The following is a 19014-nucleotide window of genomic DNA, read 5'->3' as shown; positions in this document are numbered from 1 at the left end:
TGTATAGTGTTCACATCGTGTTTTTAAACTGGTGGGTTGGCTCAGCCAAAAGTGCAAAGTAAAACAAATTGGAAAAATTCAGCTATTTCCGTTCTGAGTTCGGACCAACCAATGTCAAACATCCATTTTTTTTTCCATTTTAGAACACACACACACACACACACACACACACACACACACACACACACACACATATACACATATCTCCATCCATTTTCCGATCTGCCTCATCCTCACAAGGGTCGCAGGGCGTGCTAGAGCCTATCCCAGCTGTCTTCGGGCAGTAGGCGGGGGACACCCTGAACCGGTTGCCAGGCAATCACAGGGCACACAGAGACGAATAACCATCCACTCTCACACTCACAGCTAGGGACAATTTAGAGTGTCCCATTAACCTGCCACGCATGTTTTTGGAATGTGAGAGGAAACCAGAGTTCCTAGAGAAAATGTGCTCAAGCACCAGGAGAACACCAGGAGAACATGCAAGTTTCACACAGGAAGGGTGTAGCCCAGATACCGTACAAAGCGACGACCTCTGAACTGTGAGGCGGCTGTGCTAACGCATCGGCCACCATTTCGCCCTTGTGCCAAGTTTCCTTTCCTGCTCAAAGTCAGCTGGGATAGGTTACAGCTCACCCACCACCCCAATGAGGACAAGCAGAAAATCGAAAACAGGTGGAGAATAATGTTTTGAGTTTTTTTTTTTTTTAATCACATTTTAATTACACATATAGCACAGTTTGACTTCAAACTTTGGATGATGTGCGTCACATCTTGGGACCAGCTGAGCCCCACTGATATCATGCATGCTTTGCAGATACAACCCCACCTTATGGACTCCAGACTATCAATTGGTTGTCTTTGCTGCCGTCTACTGGTGAGTACAATTCAACATTGACAGTTCAGTACAAAAACATCAAGTTGCCATGGGGTCGGTGAAGTCTTAATATTTCTTGTGCTATTTCCACTTGTTTTGGGGCATTTATTCAGTCGATTACTGCAGTCTCATCCACTGCTGATTGTGGCTGGGAAATTCATCGAAATGGGACTGTCTTTAATCTTTGAGAATTGCGAAGCAACAATGCTCAATAAATGTTCAACTTTCAATGAATATCTGAGGGTATATATAGTTTGACTTCTTATTGTGGCTCAAAAAAATGTGTAAGCTTATGTTATATTATTAATTATTATCATTTTATGTTTGAGCATCATATTATTTCATGTTAAGAGTACCTAAATTATCTTCTCTTGTTTAATAATTGCTTAGACATGTTTTTATGTTGATAGGTTCTGATTGGCTGTTGAAGAGAAGCAGGAAGTGGTTTCAGTTTCGAGGAGAGTTGTGTCCTCGAACGTGTTGCGTTGAAGACGTCTTTTTTTCCCCTTTTAATCAAACTGTATTTAAAGGATTCCATCTCTCCTTTTGCCGTTCGTAAAGTAGAGCTATCCACTAAAAACAACGAACCCTTCAATTTACAAATGAATCTCTAAAACGTTGTTTTCTAGAAAAACACATGAGATGTGTTCATCTAAATTCATCTAATCCAAAAGAACAATTTCAACATCCAATTAGAGCTCAAAAGGCAAATTTGCTTAATTATGCACCAATCTTCCAAAGGATTACACGTTTGGAATCTTTTTTGAATTCCTTTTTCCAACAATACCCGTTTTGTGAAGATTGACCTAATTGTTCCGGAGAAAAAAGGAAGGTGGCCACGCCCCTTTTTAACCCCAAAAAAACGTCAACATTCGGTGGGCTGTAGCTCCCAAACCCCTGCTCCGATTGACCACAAATTTGCAATTTGGCATTTATCCCTCACTATCAACAACTACGGCAAGTTTCATTCAAATCAAATCTGCTTGGTTAAACCCAGCGGGTGATTTGTCATGTGAATGATCTGTAACGTCCGCTGTGGGCCCGTGAGGAATTAATCTACCTGCGAGGGGATGTTCCTCCTCTGGCCCGAGGTATTCCACACTGCTGACAGTGAGGTTTGAGTTCAAAGGTCCCCCGAAACCGCCAAGTAGGAGTGTTCCGTCTGAACAGCAACCATGGCTGGAGGAGTTTGGGTCGTGGTAGAGAAGGCCACTGGATAATGCTACATCTGTTCACGGAGACAAGCGGGAACCGGAGGTGATCATCTCAGTCTTGTGTTTTATGTCTTATTTGACTTTACTCTTGAACAAAGTAACAGCAGTGCATGTAGCGTACCTGTGGAACTCTGTTTTAGCTTTTCATTTTTCTTTTTCCTCCACTTCCAGGGCTTGAAGATGCGGCCCAGTGTGGCCAGCTTGCTGTTCCGTCTGATGGGGGGAGTGTGGACGCCGCTCACGAGGCAGCCTGTCCTTAGCACCCTCTGCTGGTCCAGCACATCTGCTGATCACAAGAAGTGTGCAAAGGTTAGAGCAGTGGTTTTTAACCTGGGTCCCATCGAACCCCAGGGGTTCGGTGAATCAGTCTCAGTGGTTCGAGGGGGAACCTCTGCCGTGGAGTTTTAAGACAGCCATAACTGGCTGCAGACGACCACATTACATTGCTTGTCCAATCAGTGCTGCGGGAAATTTAGTTCGTTCCGTAGTCAACGTGAGGCTTTTGTGATCGTACGTCATGCACGGTTCATTTTGTGCACAGTTAAAAACAACTTATACTTATGTCTTGAAATTTTATTTACTTTGTTCAGTTTTTAATAAATGCATTTTTTTTATGTGTTGAATTTATTGTTTAAAAATCATATTTTTATTTGTCACTCATGAAGGGTTCGATAAATGTGCATGTAAACCGGTTGGGTTCAGAAATACAGAAATAGCACCTGTAACTTTTAATATGGTGCCTGAAAATACGGTAATAATAATAATCAGGGCTTGATGGTAAAAATAAAGCATCTCAATTAAAATGATAAATCGATGATGAATTTGACAGCAATGATATCCAACATGTGGTCAACTGGTTAGCACGTCGGCCTCGCAATGCAGAGATGCAGGTTTCAATTCTGTTCTCCCCGGATGGATGATATCCAACATTTCAAAAATGATCGAATGTAAATCTGAAATATGAAAGTACTGGGATTTATTTACATGACAGTATTTGTGCCCTTGCTTCATTGTTTTGTGCTGGCATTCTTATTATGAGCACACAAAGCCCTTTTTCAAAATCAAAACGACTTGGAACTCTCACAGCCAAGAAAGTATGGAACTGTACCAAAAATGTAATAAATGCATAAATATGTCAACAAGAAGGAGGGAAAAAATATTGTTGCCATCTGGAGGCTGATTTCTTTGTTCAAATATTCAACTGAGGAGAGGAGGATTTGTGATTGTGGTGCAGAGTACATTTGAGGATGGCGAGGGGGGCCTCCTTGCCTCGCGTCTTTGCATTGACAGCATGTTGGTAGGAAGATGTCGGGTGATTAATCAGGCCAGAGGAGAGTACGAAGAGGAAGGAGGATGATTTAGGATTGGCGGGGGGCGGGATTTTTGTTCAGGTGCGCTTGTAAAGTGACCCACAAAAGGTCACAGGCCTCGCCCGTATCACTCGTGCCCTCATCTTGCTTGCACGTACCACATGCCGCTTGGCGGCGCGAGCTGAATCCAGGTCAATCTTGAAGGAAAATGCACCAAAGAGTGCAAAAAAGAAGAGGGAGGAGCAAGTGGGAGGAGGGGTAGAGGCGTTGTCTTTGCAAGTGTGTGTGTGTGTGTGTGTGTGTGTGTGTGTGTGTGTGTGTGTGTGTGTGTGTGTGTGTGTGAGTGAGTGTGTGTGAGTGTGTGTGGAAAGGGGAGAGGAGGTGGGGTCAGGCCCACTGCTGTTGCCATGACGACCGCATCCAGATGCTGCTGCAGCAGTGGGAGCTGGCGGGATTGAGCGAGTCAGCTTAGAAGGAAAGGAGGAGGCACACGTGGATACTGCCACATCTAACGACGGCGGCGGCCGCGCAACGGGTGCATTGTGGGAAAGGATGGAGGGTGGGGAGAGATGCCACATGGAGGATGAGATACGGGCTCCTTTTTGAAGGCGGAAAGAGGGTGGAAGGGGGTGCTAGGAAGTGGGGTTCCAGTGAGAAGGAGGGAGGAGGTGGGGGGGGCGGCTGTTGCTATCCGGAAGAGATGGCCAGAGAATGTGAGCTCGTCCAATCAGGGCTCAGCTCTTCGTAATGCATATCAAGCCCTTCTTTCAGAGAGGGGGAGTTTTGTTCACAGAAAATGACAGGAGAGCACTGCAATTAGGTGGAAACACATGCGAGCATAAGGAGATTTCTCTTCGCCGCCCAATCAGGAGCTAATGAAATGTGCTTTCAGTTTAACATGATCAGCCACAACGTGGCAATGATACACTCGTCTAATTAATCCACCAAAGCAAACTGGATTGATCAACTCCGTATCAATCGTCGGCTCGCTAAAAGACCTGCGGTATCGATTAGGTGGTTCCACTGTAAAAATAATCATTTAAAACGGGAAATATAACTTGTAAATGGAAAATAACACATTATAAAATCCATGTTCGGTAACTTCGGAGCAGCGAAAACTAAATAAGAAAAAAAAAAATCTGAATGAAATGAAGTCATCAATATGCTAATGTATTCGTCAGAAATTCAAGACCGAAGATGCTGAGTGAGCCACCACACCCCGCTGAAACAGCTCGTCAGCACCTTTGAGAGAATTCGACCCTCTTGCGTGCAAGCATCCAGACGGTGAGGCAAGCGACAGCAATCTATTTGACTGTTCAGATCAAAACAAGCTGCCCTGGCCCCAGTCGAGCTGGCGTGGTGTCTGACCGAGATGGAGTCATTCATTGCTTTCATCTGTACTTTAGTGTAAGTAAAGTTCTCGTTCGAGCTTGTCTCTCACACTTGTGCGGCCCGCACGGGTTCACAAGTCCTCTTGAAGAAGCTCTGAGCCAAGTGAAGCAGAAATCATGTTGTTTACAAAATACGCTCCTCACCTGGAAGTGGAAACTGGTCTGATGTAGCCACTTTTCGCTGATGTAATTTTACCCACAATAGTTAGTTTCCGGCGCCATATTCGAGGAACCAGCACACAAACGGGAAAGGATTATCGGTTGATTTACGTCGAGTTTCCAATATGACAAACACAAATTGCAACAATTGCTTCATGCTGCTGATCTAAAAGGGCAAGTGGGGGGGGGGGGTACAAAATGTCAGGCTTATGAGTCGTACTCGTCATGTTTCTTCCTCCCATGTGGTCCACAATGCTCATGTAGTTGAATAGAACTAGCATGAGTGATAGGCAAAGCTTTTGCTCACTGCAGTCGGATTGAGCGTCGCCAGAAATAAAATGTCCTCATTAATGTTGTTGGAGGCAATGTACTTTTTGGTTGTTTGATTTCGCACATAATATGATTCATTAAAAGAGGACAAATGGCTTAATTTTTTTTTCTACCCAACCTATTCGATTCCCGCACCCGCACCGTGCACTTGCACCGCACACCAAATTAAAATTGTAAAATTGTATTTGCAAGTGAAGGTGGACAAAATTTGGCCTTTTCGAAATGTTTTTAGATTGCCTAAAATATTTCACGCTCCAACCTCTGCATTATTACATTTGATGGAAGAATTGTACAAATCCGCATGTACGTTTTCAAATTGGGTTTGAACAAAACACTTCAATATCAGGTTTCTGCAAACTCAAAAACAAGCTTGGTTTTAACAGAATCGATATGGAAACAAATGTACAAAAAAGTGAAATCCAAATGAACTATACACTTTTTTTTTTTTTTAATCAACGTGATTCATGAAAAACCAAGTAACCCTGTATTTCTGTTTTTTGCCCAAAACAGTACCTTCATCCATCCATCCATCCATTTTCTGAACCGCTTATCCTCACAAGAGTCGCGGGGCGAGTTGGAGCCTATCCCAGCTGTCTTTGGGCAGTAGGTGGACGACACTTTGAACTGGTCGCCAGCCAATCGCAGGGCACACAGAAATGAACAACCATCCGCGTACAAACTCACAGGTCAGGACACTTTAGAGTATTCAGTTAACCTGCCACGCATGTTTGTGGAATGTGGGAGGAAGCCGGAGTACCCGGAGAAAACCTACGCAGGTACAGGCAGAACATACAAACTCCACACAGGAAAGCCGGCGCTGGAATCAAACCCTGCACCTCTGCACTATACGGCCGATTTGTGCTAACCAGTTGGCCAGCGGGCCGCCAGTACCTTTATTTCAGTTCAAAATCCTGAATGCCATTGGCATTGATTTTCTTTGCTATCTCAGTCTTGACGAGCTTGGTTCCAATTTCTGTGCAAACTCCAGTGTGAAACCTGACTTGTTTATGTCATGAAGTGAAGATTGACAAATTGATTTTATTAATACAAGCAACTAACAAACAGTAAAGCCCTCTGACCCATCCAAAAAATAAAAAATAACTCACAATATAATTATATATAAAGATCAGACAAGCGACCTTCATTTTCTTTCTCCAAAGTCTCTTTCTTTGCCGCTCCTTTCCACTTGCACATTGTGTTCTTGAGTGGATGCCTCGCTTCCTTACTGAGTGCCGCGCAAGCTCGCTTCTTCACTTTGCCCCCCTGGCTTTACAACTGCGCTGCCATCTGTCCACAGCCTTCCTGCCTCAAGGGGCCCGACCGGCCGGCCACACAAAATGACTAGCAGGAAGACAGTGAGGTGCAGACGGACTCCGGCGACACGAAACGAAAACAGTTTGCACGACGAAAAGACTGTGAGCTGTCTTGGTTGTCGAGTGAGTCATGAACGGAAAAGCTGAGCCGAGAATGAGCTTCTTCACAAAATTGCAAGATTGAAACTGTGCTAAGGAGGAATACACTGTAAGCGGGATGCAGGTTTCATGCTTCTAGCTATTTTGGGGTTATTCCTTTGAATGAATGTGCTGTCAAAAACGCACAACTGTTTTATGAGATGTGTTTTGCACAGTTTCGCAACCATTTATTCACTCATTCAATCCAGAAGGCCATCACTAAAAAAAAGAGCCACGCGCCTGTTATAGTGACATTTTAGCTGTATTTGATCAAAGCTATAATTGTAATCATAACAAATATTTTTTTCAATGCAAAGCACTCAATGTCGTCTCATAAAATGGCGATGAATAATATCATGGTCATTAAAAAAAAAAAAAAAAATCAAGTCTAGAGTGATACAGTCCATAAAGCAGCACTGAATAACTGCTAGGAGTAAAAGCCATTGAAAATGTTAAAAAAATAAAATTAAAAAAAAGGAAATTAATCAGTGGTATGATGAGTTTTGTGAGACTTTTTCATCATCGATAACTGCTTAGAAATAGTGGCAAAATATATTTTGTAGTTATAAGTTCTTCTGGGAATTTGCACATGCAGGAAATACTGTAGATGCAGTACAGATGCAGCGATATAGCATTGTTCTCCCGGATCTTAATCTGACATACTGGATGGCCCGAAGTTGATGGAAGGCTCTCCCAGATCATTTACAGTGCACGTGTGCGGCTCGGCTGCACTGTGCAGACCACTGGCATGAAGCGCGAGAACTCATTTCAGTGAGGCCAAGAGCCAACAGGAGAGGCCACAGGCCCTTGGTACCATATGTTGCTCATGAGAATGAGGACTATGATGGGGAAAGCCGCTTGGAAGCATTAAAATGACAATTCAGTCACAGAACAGATTTAAAATATATATATATATATTAGGAGAATGGGCAGTGGTTAGCGCGTCGGCCCCAGCCAATATAATATCATGGTCATTAGTGTGGAGTTTGCATGTTCTCCCCATGCCTGCGTGGGTTTTCTCTGGGTACTCCGGTTTCCTCCCAAATTCCAAAAACATGCATGGCAGGCTGATCAAACACTCAAAATTGTCCCTAGGTGTGAGTGTGAGCAAGAACGGTTGTTCGTCTGTGTGTGCCCTGTGATTGGCTGGCAACCGGTTCAGGGTGTCCCCCGCCTACTGCCCGAAAACGGCTGGGATAGGCTCCAGCACCCCCAGCGACCCTTGTGAGGATAAAGCGGATCAGAAAATGGATGGATGGATATTAGGAGAATACAATGTAAGAATTATAATCAAGCATGTGGACCTGTTGTGCTATCTGGGTCTCTTCCACCAGGTCAAGCATAGACTTTTTTTTTTAAACCTTAAACCAGAAGCGGCAAACTCATTTTAAACGTGGGCCATATATCATATTGTTGCCCTCAGGGGGCAGTTATAACTGTGAAATCATATCAATCGCTCAAACCCATGGTTTCTTTGCTCAGGCAAGGAAACAAAATGCAAAACAGTTTTATGTGTTAACCGGAAGCGATTTCATTTCAAATGAAATGTTGGCGCTGTTGGACTTTCTCCAAGGAGGTGCTAATGCACGAGCCTGATCCATTTAATCAGGAGGGAGACATCTAAAACTTGCATGGTACCGCCCCTAGGGGACCTGAGTTTGACACCGCAGTATATGTCAGTCCTGTGATTGACAGGTAATCAGTGGCGGCTGCATACTGACTTGCACCTTAAAGTGAGGTCGGAGAACCTCCAGCTTCCTTGTGACCCTCAACCCAGATATCAGACCATGTTCTGAAATTATCCAATCCTCTTCTTTCACTGCAGTTCTCCATATGTGCAATGGTTCATGCACAAATATCAAGCGTTCATTAATTTAGGGGGAGAAAAAAATGGCAGTGCTACAAATAACCAAAGACACATGGAACATGTCCGCCCACGTAGACACGCCTCTGCATTTCACACACTAGCAAGAAAAAAAAAGGAAAAAAGACAGGCTATTTTGTCCAAATGTGTGAAAGCCTCAGTGCCGCCATCAGATCCAAAATGTTCCTGCTAAAAGTGTTTTTCCTGTCACTTACATGAACCTGTACGGCTGTTCCTTGATCTCCCAGGGACATGCATGAAAGCCTGATCAAACCGCTAACAGGCACATTTCCACTCTATCATGAATTTTTGGGATATTGGTTGTGACTAACAATAAATCAGGTGATGTGAGTGAGCGTTCTGATCATTTATTTATGTAGTTATGTACTGATCCTAATCTTTCGAGGGGAAATTCATCTTACACTCTGCTGAATTGATTTTGTTTTGCACCCCATATGGAGAATAACATCACACACACACATGCTGGCCAAAGGAGAGCTGTTTGAGTTAGAAAGATGCGGCACGCAAAAAAAAAATGGGTGGGGTCAAGACCTTGGTCAAGGGCAACTCTACAGTAGTCAGGAAACAGACTAGCATCTTTCCAGCAACGAAATAGCATTTTTTTTGGGCCCACGGGGACTCGAATCGTGACCCTCTGATGAGCAACTACAGTTGCACCTCTGAACTTTGAGCTGTTCGTTCATTCAGCCTGCCACCACAGAATTGCTAATTTACAAAAAAAACCCCAAACAAACAAACATGAAGACCTTGTCCTGAACTAATTTTAATCCACTTTGAATACCTTAATGGCAGCATATGACCAATCTCATTCCATAACGCCGTCACAATTTGCAGCTTTAACCCTTTCGTGCACCCTGTAACCTGATAACATGATAAGCTGCCCACTGTAGTAACCGCTGTCCCTGAAAGGGTGAACAAGGTTCACTCTTCCGGGAAGACTTTCTGCACCATTTTGGAGTGTGCCTGTGCACATTTTTGACTATTTATGAGGTCAGATGTTGCATCTGCCCGAGAGAGAGAGGGAGAGAGAGAGAGAGAGAGAGAGAGAGCTAGCTGGCTCACAGTCTCTGTTCAAGTTCATCCCAAAAGTGTTGATGCTCTCACACACACACACACACACACACACACACACACACACACACACACACACACACACAAGTGCACTGGAGCACAGTCACAAAACAGGAAGGTGTCTTAACATAACGAATGAAGATGAAGGGGGATTGAAAGGGGCTTTTCCAAATCCTTCTTGATGAAGGAGGAGTGTATGTATGCAAAGATGCAAAGTGAGGCTAATTATACGTAACACCAATAATAACATTTATCCTTGCTATTCATGTCCACTAATTCAGGTTAATAACTGCAGAATCCGAGCATGCCGGCTGTAAATGCTTGTACACCCAAAGAGCATGCCAGTGCCTTGAGCACGTGGGTCCCCACAATGACAGCATGTTCATTTTAGAACACATGACACGCTCCAAGTTGGGAAGCCATTGTGAGCAATGAATCACCAAAAATGCGTTTCCATCTCAGATAGACTCGAGCATGCATGCAGATCACAAGCATGAACATTTGAAATCAATTAAACACCAACATGTTGAGTTGTATAGGTGATAGGAAGCTCACACTGGAACAGTCAACATATGTATCTATGTCATGGGCCAAACTCAAACTGCTATGTTCATCAGGTAAAGGTCAAGTTGCATAGACTGTAAATTCCGAAACTTGCGTGAGATACCGAAGCCACCATTTGCAAGGCGGACGCCATCGATTATGTATCAGGGTTGAGAGGACACCACTGTAAATATATTTTCACGAAAAGTAAATTCAATGCAGCTCACTGACCGTGAACTGCTCCGTAAACTGTAACCAATTTACTGTATTGTGATTGCAAGTGCAGCCACAATTTTATAAACTGTCCAAAATTTTCGGTGTTTGAATTGTGGGGAATTCGTCAATCCAACACACTGTCTGTTTTCTACAAGCATTCGTCCATTTTCTATACCGCTTATCCTGTTCAGGGTCACGGGGAGGCGTAGCCTATTCCAGCTGGCTTGTGGCAAAAGGTCGGTCGCAAGTCAGTCACAAGGCACATGCAGGCATACGACCATTCACACTCAAATTCGCGCTGTCACCGAGTGGGAACTGAGCCCACACTGACTGTGCGGATGTCAAGCCAATGAGCCATTTGCACCGTCAGTGACTTTCTCTCCAAACACTCTCGTCGAGTGTCTCCAGTGTAAAGCAAAAAATGCATACCTGTCACCTCATACGGTTTAGCCATAGTTCATACGGATTTTGTGGTGAATCTTACGTATGTGGCCATATCGCACAAATCATACGGATTCTGAAAATTTCCGTTTTGTTTTTTTTTTTCCCCCTAACAGGTAATTCCGTTTGCTTTTGCCCAGAATGGTGCTAGTCTACTACTCGAATGCTTTCATTTCCGGTAACTTTCAGTAAATCACGTGGTTCCTAGTTGAAAACAGCAGAGTATTCATTGCATACTTCGGTAGTGTACAAGCAAGTTCTACAAGGAAACAAATATATCATTCATATTTCGTGGGTTTTTTTCCGCCGTTATTTTGACATATAAAATGCTTTGGTATGTTATAAGGGTTTTTTGCTCTTTATAAGGATTTTTTTGGTAGTTTATACAGGTTGGCGATCTGAAAAGTTGACAGGTATGAAAATGATACAATCCTTTCATCTTAAATAACATAAAAAATAAAGCAGTCATATTCTACAATTATTCCATCATCATTATCAAGCGATGATTTTCCGAAAAAGTAAACAACTGCGTCGGATCCTTGTAACGTGTAATGTCCCCCAATCTCGCGAGACATCAAAACATCTCGTGAGATTATGTTTCACCGTAGACGTTCCAGAGTGTTCAAGTGGAATTTACAGAAATGGCCAAATGAACAAATCAAGAAAAGGTGCAGGATTTTTTTTTTTTTATCTGGTGGCCCAATAGCTGTGCGCCACTTGATGAATCAGGGCAGAAGAAAACACTCGCTCGCCAGACATCGAAGTGTCCCTTTTTGCTTTCTGTGTCGGATAAAAACTGCGATGAGAGTTGGTGTCTGTGTTGCCTTATGCCACTGTCCATGGTGCTGAATCATGCGCCACTCGGATTCCTGTAGTAACCTCATGAGGACAAGTGCGATGGAAGATGGATGGGAATTTATGATATGTCATTTCTGGTGGCCCGACTTGTTAGAAAGTAGAACTGGAATAATAAATAAAATGAGTTATTAAAAGAATCGTATTGTATACTCACTGACAGTAGGCAACAAAAAAAAAAAACGACTGAACTTCCTGAGTTTGGGGTTGTTTGCGTGTTTTCCCTTTCAAAGGCATAACTATGTTAATTTTCTTTTATGGAAATTGGTCAAATATTTGGAAGTACTCTCTTTGCCTCTTCGCCAGACACGCTTCAATCCATATCCTCTTCATGAACCGATTCCTCCCGGTACTCTCTGATTCATCTTTGTATTTAATTTAGCATTTCCTGAGGGGCATTGCCTGAGAAGCTCGATAAGTCTGTGCTGTACGTATTGTAAGTGCCCGTCTCCAGTTCACACCGCTCATTTGGTGTCATTTCATTTTCTTCCGACCACACCACCACACCGACCCTAATCCCTACCTGCCGACCCACCCACCTAACGACTCTTCCGGTTCTGTGCCATGTGTCCTTTGTTTGTCATTCAAACGTGGTTGCCCAATTGGGTGTGCGACATGTGGCATATATTTTCCCATTGGCCTTTACGTGTTATGTTTTTGTTTAGGTTGCATTTGGTGTTGTGCCTTTTTTGTCTCCACCTGTTCTCGTCAACCGTGTCCCTTGTGTTTAACCAATCAGCTCCCTCAACCCTTTGGGTCTTGTCCAGGTGTTTCTCGTGGTCCCGTCACTTTGCTTGTATTTAGTTCCCCGGGTTCTGTCAGTCCACGAGCACTACAATCAGCTTTTGTTTGCAGAATAACAAATACTTGTACGCATTTTTTTTTGTTTACTATTTATTAGTTTTCTGGATATCATTTAAACGTCCTCAATTGAAGTCATTGAAATCAATAAAGCAATGTTATTGTCGTGACTATTCCGGTGCTTGTATAGGCGTTTTCGAAATAAGACTTAACAGTCAATGCTATCCATGGCACATCCATCACACTGCCATGGCGTCTCAGCAATGAGGGGAACTTTGGCTGTCTTTCAATAATAAGGCCTCCTCCCCATGCCTTTCTCCACTTATATCATTTCCCTCTCCTCCATTTCCTGTCTGCCTCTCCAAACAAACCCTTGTCCATTTTTTCCCATCTTGTTTACATCCTCTTAGCTTCCCAAATACCATCTGCACCACCCTGAAGTCTCAATGCTTGCAGAGGCTTCACCTACAGCTCTTCACTGCGTTCAGCATGCAACTTCCTGAACTCAGTTTAACGTCGATGCACCCTTTGCCAAATGCGATGAGGCTACATTAGTCTTGTGCGGGGCTTGTGTTTGTTTTGGTCTTCCTGTAACGCTTCTCCTGGGCTGTGCTTTTTTTTTCCTTCACTACAAAGCGCTTGCCAGTTTCCGTCTGCATCAGCACAAAACTCGGTCACGCATGCTAGCAGACAAGCAGGTGCGAGGACGCAAACAGCCGCTGCAGACACCAAAACGTGTCTCATCGGGGGAATCAGATATGATGCATATGAGGCTTTTTGTTGTCGTCGTCTTTCCGGACTGTTGCGTTGAGTAGCTGAGCAACAGCAAGAAGTTATCCAGATTCAAGTTAACCTTACATGATACTTGAGGAGCTGCTCAGCGCCAGCACGGAAGTGCAACCACATCACACGGGGATAACAAGAATTATTCCAAGTTTAATTACAGCGGCAGAGAGAGAAAGACGGAAAGTAAGACTTTTTTATTTTTTTGCCTATCGGTTACATGGGTGAAAGAACCGGCTCTATATTGGGACCTGCTTTTTAATGCAGCCTTATGTATGTAATGCTTTTGTCTTGATGTTAGTGCCACAAACAGCTGTTTTTGGCTGCATCTATTTTGGTTTACCCCTTTAACCTTGTTCTTTGTTTTCTCTCCACCTCTTCTGCCAGCTGCCCTTCCCTGCAGGAGGAACCTTGTACTCCTGTCACTTTGCATCCCGCAGGCCTTGCGGTACTGTCTTATAATATACGCAGCAACTGCAGGATGAGCGGTGGTATGACTTGCACCGTGCGCAACAATGAGGTCATCATTAGATATGTCGTTTTAGCAATGTGAATGACCTTATATGCAGTAATTATTGTATCATTTGCCACGTAGTTGCACCATGTGATGGTGCAGCATGACTTTGAAGTCTTAATCCCAAGCCCTAACCTTTTTTGCTGTTCATGCTTCCTGATTTGAGATCGGGCTGAATGAGTGAGGCGAAGTCCTGTTTGAAATGACAGTATGGCAAATTGCTATCGTGTTATGTCTGCTCAACAAAACGTTTGGTATGTTCACGGTACATGGCATGATGTGTAATTATTCAAGACCCATTCTGTCGTTGAATGCAAAATTTTGTGTGTGTTATTTTTACTGAAATAAATGGGTGAGTAAGCGAAACTGCTCATATGGTGACCCAATCTCACCAATCCACTGAAAAATAAATGACCATTTCATGTGTTTATGTTTTTAATCAGATGGGAGATACTGTAGGCATCACATTGGAATAATGGGTTGTACTTGTGCCTCACAGTATTGAGGTTTGTGGTTCTCGGATGTCCGCTCCAATCTTCTCTGTGCGGAGTTTGCATATTCTCCTTGTGCTTGGTTTGGTTTTCACTGTGTATCATCTTCCTCCAACAATTCAGAAACGACAATGTTATGTTCATGAATTCTATACTGTCCTGAGGTGTGAATATGACTATGAATTATTCTGAGTCTATATGGGCCGTATGATTGGCAGTCGACCAGCCCCATGCGGGTGTACCCTGCCTCTCGCTCAGCTGAGATAGCTTCCAGCTCGACTAAGATCCCAAAGAGGGCATACAGCATAGGAAAAAAAAATATATGATCTGTCTGAGCCCCTGTTTCACTTGTTCAGTGTTGGAGTGAATAGAATAATGCTGCCTGGGGGAGTTGCTATATTGCAGAGGTGGATGTTGCTCAACTCCCTAAAGCTGATATGATGTTGACGTACAAACCGCAAAATATTGGAAGGGTTGAAATTACACGTTGCACTTACACACATGTATTGGAATCTTGAAAAAAAAAGCATACTCTATTGTGTACAACTGCTTTTGTTGATGCAGTCTAAATTGTTTTGGAAGGCGAGGCATGACTGCGCAGACTTTATGACACGTGTAAGTGGCTGCTAAAGTCAGCCGGGATAGGCCCCAGCACGCTCGCGACCCTCGTGAAGTTAAGCGGTTCAGATAATGGATGGATGGAGGGATGTTTTATGACTTGAACCACAGCGGGGATGCCGGTCGGCTCCTTGAATTCATTTTGAAATCCATTCAGGTTGTCGAGTCGGAGTCCATGTCACACTCAAACACTCTATCTGATCAAGTGCATTCTTTTTACAAGTCTCGCTTCAGACAGCCACAACTACCGCTATGAAATATTGAATTAAAAAAAAAATTGCAAAGTTTCATGACGGACCAGGAAGCAGCTCAGATCTACCACTTGACTTGACTAAGTGCTTCCTGGAGGTTTCTCTGGGGATGTCTGTGCATCACTGTGGGAGAGATGAATAGCTCTATAGTGACTCGGATTCAACCAACAGGTGGCTGTGACTGAAGCACACTCCCTTGAAGCTCACCATGACTAATGAGTGACTCCGGTGTGAAGAGATGCTCCGCGACAAGAAAGAGGAAGTGATAACTTAATTAATTAGACAGAGTCCGACGTTGGTGAAGGTGCATGTTGGGCTGGCTCACGACAGCATTTAGTGAAACCACACCACCACTCTCTCTCTCTCTCTCTCTCTCTCTCTCTCTCTCTCTCTCTCTCTCTCTCTCTCTGTCTCTCTATGTATATAGATTTATTTAGCTTCAATGTACAGTATATTTGTGTTGTATTAAAACAAGTAGTCCATATAAAAATATTCCTGGAAATGCACATATATTTTATTTGTACCGTATTTTCCGCACTGAAAGGCGCACCTAAAAGCCTTCCATTTTCTTAAAAGCTCATAGCGCACCTTAAAATCTGATGCGCTGTGTGTATGGTCATTACGGTAATATTTCCACCCCAAAATGGACCCTTGCTAGAGACATGTTTACAACGCAGAGTTCAAACTTAAGGCGATCGGTTACGCAGTCGAACACGGAAATAGAGCAGCGGCAAGAGAGTTCAACGTTAACGAGTCAATGTTATAACTTATAGCTTGCTGTTGATTAAGTGAACTGTGTCGCTGCTTCATTCAATAAGTTTTACTGACATCTGATCGTTCTGTTGGTGTTTACTTGAGCGTAGCTCCATCTAGTGGATGCATTGTAGATTGCATCATATAATGCGGTGCATCCCAAAAAAATTACGAAATAGGCCATTCATTGAAGGTGCGCCTCATAATCCAGTGTGCCTTTTAGTGTGGAAAATACGGTATTAGTAATTAGTGTGGTCAGTAGTTTGATGAGTATTTAATCAAATTGGCATAACCAAGTGCACATTTACAAGGAACTTCACATTCCTATTCTTTTCAGACTTTGACACTTTAATTGCTACAATATCCTCTTTTGTTTTTTATTTTAATGTCAGAGATTTTTTATTTTTGTGTGATATACTTTCATACTTTCTTGATGGCAGCCAAGCTGATATCTCATTGGACAGCAAAGGCCTTTGAAGAAATATGCATACACCAACAAGGATTTTAATTACATTTTAATTGTGATATGTGTGTAAATATGACTTATATTACTAATTTGTTCCGACATGCATGTTAATGACAAAAATAGAATTATATAACAAAGAAAACCCACTTATTATTTCAGATTGTGCCTGAACGAAAGCTTGAGAAACGATCACACTGTTTCCTGCCACAGCCACTTTATGCCAGTAATTCCAGCGGCGATGAAACAACACATTGTGAACTTCTTCATTAAAGCAAATGGAGAGCTTGTTCTGTAAGGCTTGCTGGCAGAATTTCCTATATTAGCAAGGCCTTCAAGCCATGGATGTATAACTGTCCAGCAAAGACAAAGTGCTGCTCTGATTTGATCGGAATCATGTTCAAGGCTCAGTATCTTCCAACTAAAGATGTTTGTTTGTTACGAACACGTGAGACAGGTAAATCATGGGTCGCTTATCAGTCAGGTGAGTAAAAGGGCCAGGACTGCTTGATTTAGGTTCAATCCCTACAAGCTGACGTCAGCAAAACGTCTATTTGCAACCATCACAGTTAAATGACACATTTAAAAGTTACAACACACCTGCAACCACTCTTACATGAAACGTGGTGTTCACTAATTGTGATTTTATCGAAGATTTCTGCCAGGCCCCAGTTTACTCAAGGATACAGCTATCACTGCAGAAATTTTTTACTCGAGCGGGATGTCATTTGTCTTCCATGCTTCAAGGTGTCCTCTCCCTGCCTTGAGCTTGGTCAACAATGTGCCGTGAAAGACCGAGACATTCAGAGAATTTCAAGAGTAACATCTGATATCCGGAGGGTGGACAGTATACTGCAAATCTGCACTGATGCCTCCCGTCAATAATTTCAGAACATATTTGTAAATATCAGCAATATCGGGCGAAAACCTCCTATGTCCGAATTTGCTCAATGCTGCTAATATTTTTCAGCGCCCACATGGGGCTGTCATTTATCCATCCATCTCTCCATTTTCTGATCTGTTTTATCCCCACATGAGTTGCGGGGCGTGCTGGAGCCTACCCCAGCTGTCTATGGGCAGTATGCGGGGGACACCCTGAACCGGTTACCAGCCAATCGCAGGGCACACACCGACGAATAACCATCCACGCTCACACTCACACCTAAGGACAATTTTTCAGTGTTCAATCAGTCTGCCATGCATGTTAAACCGTAGTACCCGGAGAAAACCAACTTGACAATGTTATTTATGTATGTATATCTGTATTTATTATTTATATATTTATTTCTACAAACTAAAGTGTTGAAAAGGGCTTGCTCTCCTTGACAATGCAATGTTAATGGCTCAACAAACACGCTGTGAAAAAGTGACGGTTTGGAGGATTTTAAGGATTTTGTACGATGCCAGCAATGTGCAGGTCATAACACGTCAATGCCGACCTTCAGACAGCAGTCCGTTTGTGCAATTCAGTGACTTTACAATGCATAAAAGAAGAAGTGCACTTTTTACAGTGGTCCTTGACTGTGATCAATCCAAATCCTACTCGTACTGTAATCATGCACTTCATTCAACATCTCACTTGATAAGTACATTGATTGTAGTGGCATAGTGAGGGGTGTAAATTTTCCCATCGGATGTTCACCGATTGTCCTTCTCAGACTGATATTTGTGTCATGGGTTTCCTGTATATAAATGGACTGAGATGGATGGATAGAGCATCGGGAGATACAGTACACAGAGAGATCAAGATATGTCACTGTGTCCGCCTTTGCAGCTGTGAAGGCCACAACAGTGTTGAGGGGTGTTAAAGTAATCCTTTGGCAAAGACCGGTGCCCCAGATGCAGGCGTGGTGATGAGCCTCATGCAGAGGGGGTCGTCCGTCCCACTGTCTGCGCTTTGGGTCACCAGACCAGATGCTGCCATTGCACACCAACTGTATTGCTTGTGTGTCATTTGAATCACGTACCCGTGTCTTAGAGGGTGTTGTAACTTTGCCACACTTTGCACCAGCGTTGTCATTGTGTGTGCAAGCTCCCTGATGATTTTGGCCCTCGTTAGCATGGCTGATCTGCCGGGGCGTTGGTGTTGTTTACTCAGGTTGCGTCAAGCGCTCAGTGTGACATCTGCCAATGTGTGAATTAGATCTTCCAAAAGAATGCAGCGAAGGTCTATTTAAACCCAGCGTCGGGCAGCATGAGGGGGCGCAGAAAGTTTTGAATTTCATGAATGTCCAAAACTGGGCTTATGAGTGAATAGTTGAAAGGTAAGTGTCATGCTTTTTCTGCCTGCATCATTCAGCGGAGCATCCTCCGTCATTTACGTAAAACTCATCGTGTGTGGGAGGAAGCACTGAATCCTTACAAGCCCACACACTGCAACTACAAATCACCTCATTTAGCCTATATGTAAAAAAATAAATAAAAATAAAAAAAATAATGCATATGAGTAGAATGACCATTTAGAGCAAACCCTGTAAACTTTAATTGCAGTTCACCAGGCTTGTGTCATTAAAGACCAACATGCACCGGGATGACTAATGGCAAGATAAACAGGGACTCCATGTTGAAAAGCACACCTGCCGTATGAATGGATCTGG

At 43.2% G+C, this 19014-nt stretch overlaps 1 protein-coding gene and 1 long non-coding RNA gene across 3 annotated transcripts in view; one reads left to right on the top strand and one right to left on the bottom strand.

Moving 5' to 3' along the window:
- The window catches only part of phactr3a (phosphatase and actin regulator 3a), a 37177-nt gene that overhangs the window by 9736 nt on the left and 8427 nt on the right, over positions 1 to 19014 (bottom strand). The window contains exons 2-3 of one of the 2 annotated variants that reach the window (XM_019888078.1): positions 2213 to 2377; positions 1938 to 2105 (exon numbers count right to left, since the gene is read on the bottom strand). In XM_019888078.1, coding sequence (XP_019743637.1) covers positions 1938 to 2105; positions 2213 to 2377 — 333 coding nt within the window. The remainder of the gene's footprint in view (positions 1 to 1937; positions 2106 to 2212; positions 2378 to 19014) is intronic. The other variant, XM_019888079.1, reaches the window with a different exon arrangement.
- On the top strand, positions 2048 to 4789 carry LOC109526656 (uncharacterized). Its single transcript, XR_002170389.1, has 3 exons — positions 2048 to 2134; positions 2263 to 2400; positions 4583 to 4789. It is a non-coding gene; the product is annotated as an uncharacterized LOC109526656 (long non-coding RNA).

The sequence above is a fragment of the Hippocampus comes genome, unplaced genomic scaffold, assembly GCF_001891065.2.
Source record: "Hippocampus comes isolate QL1 unplaced genomic scaffold, H_comes_QL1_v1.1 scaffold14, whole genome shotgun sequence".
In the NCBI taxonomy this organism is placed as follows: Eukaryota; Metazoa; Chordata; class Actinopteri; order Syngnathiformes; family Syngnathidae; genus Hippocampus; species Hippocampus comes.
This window is presented reverse-complemented; position numbering and strand designations above follow the sequence as displayed.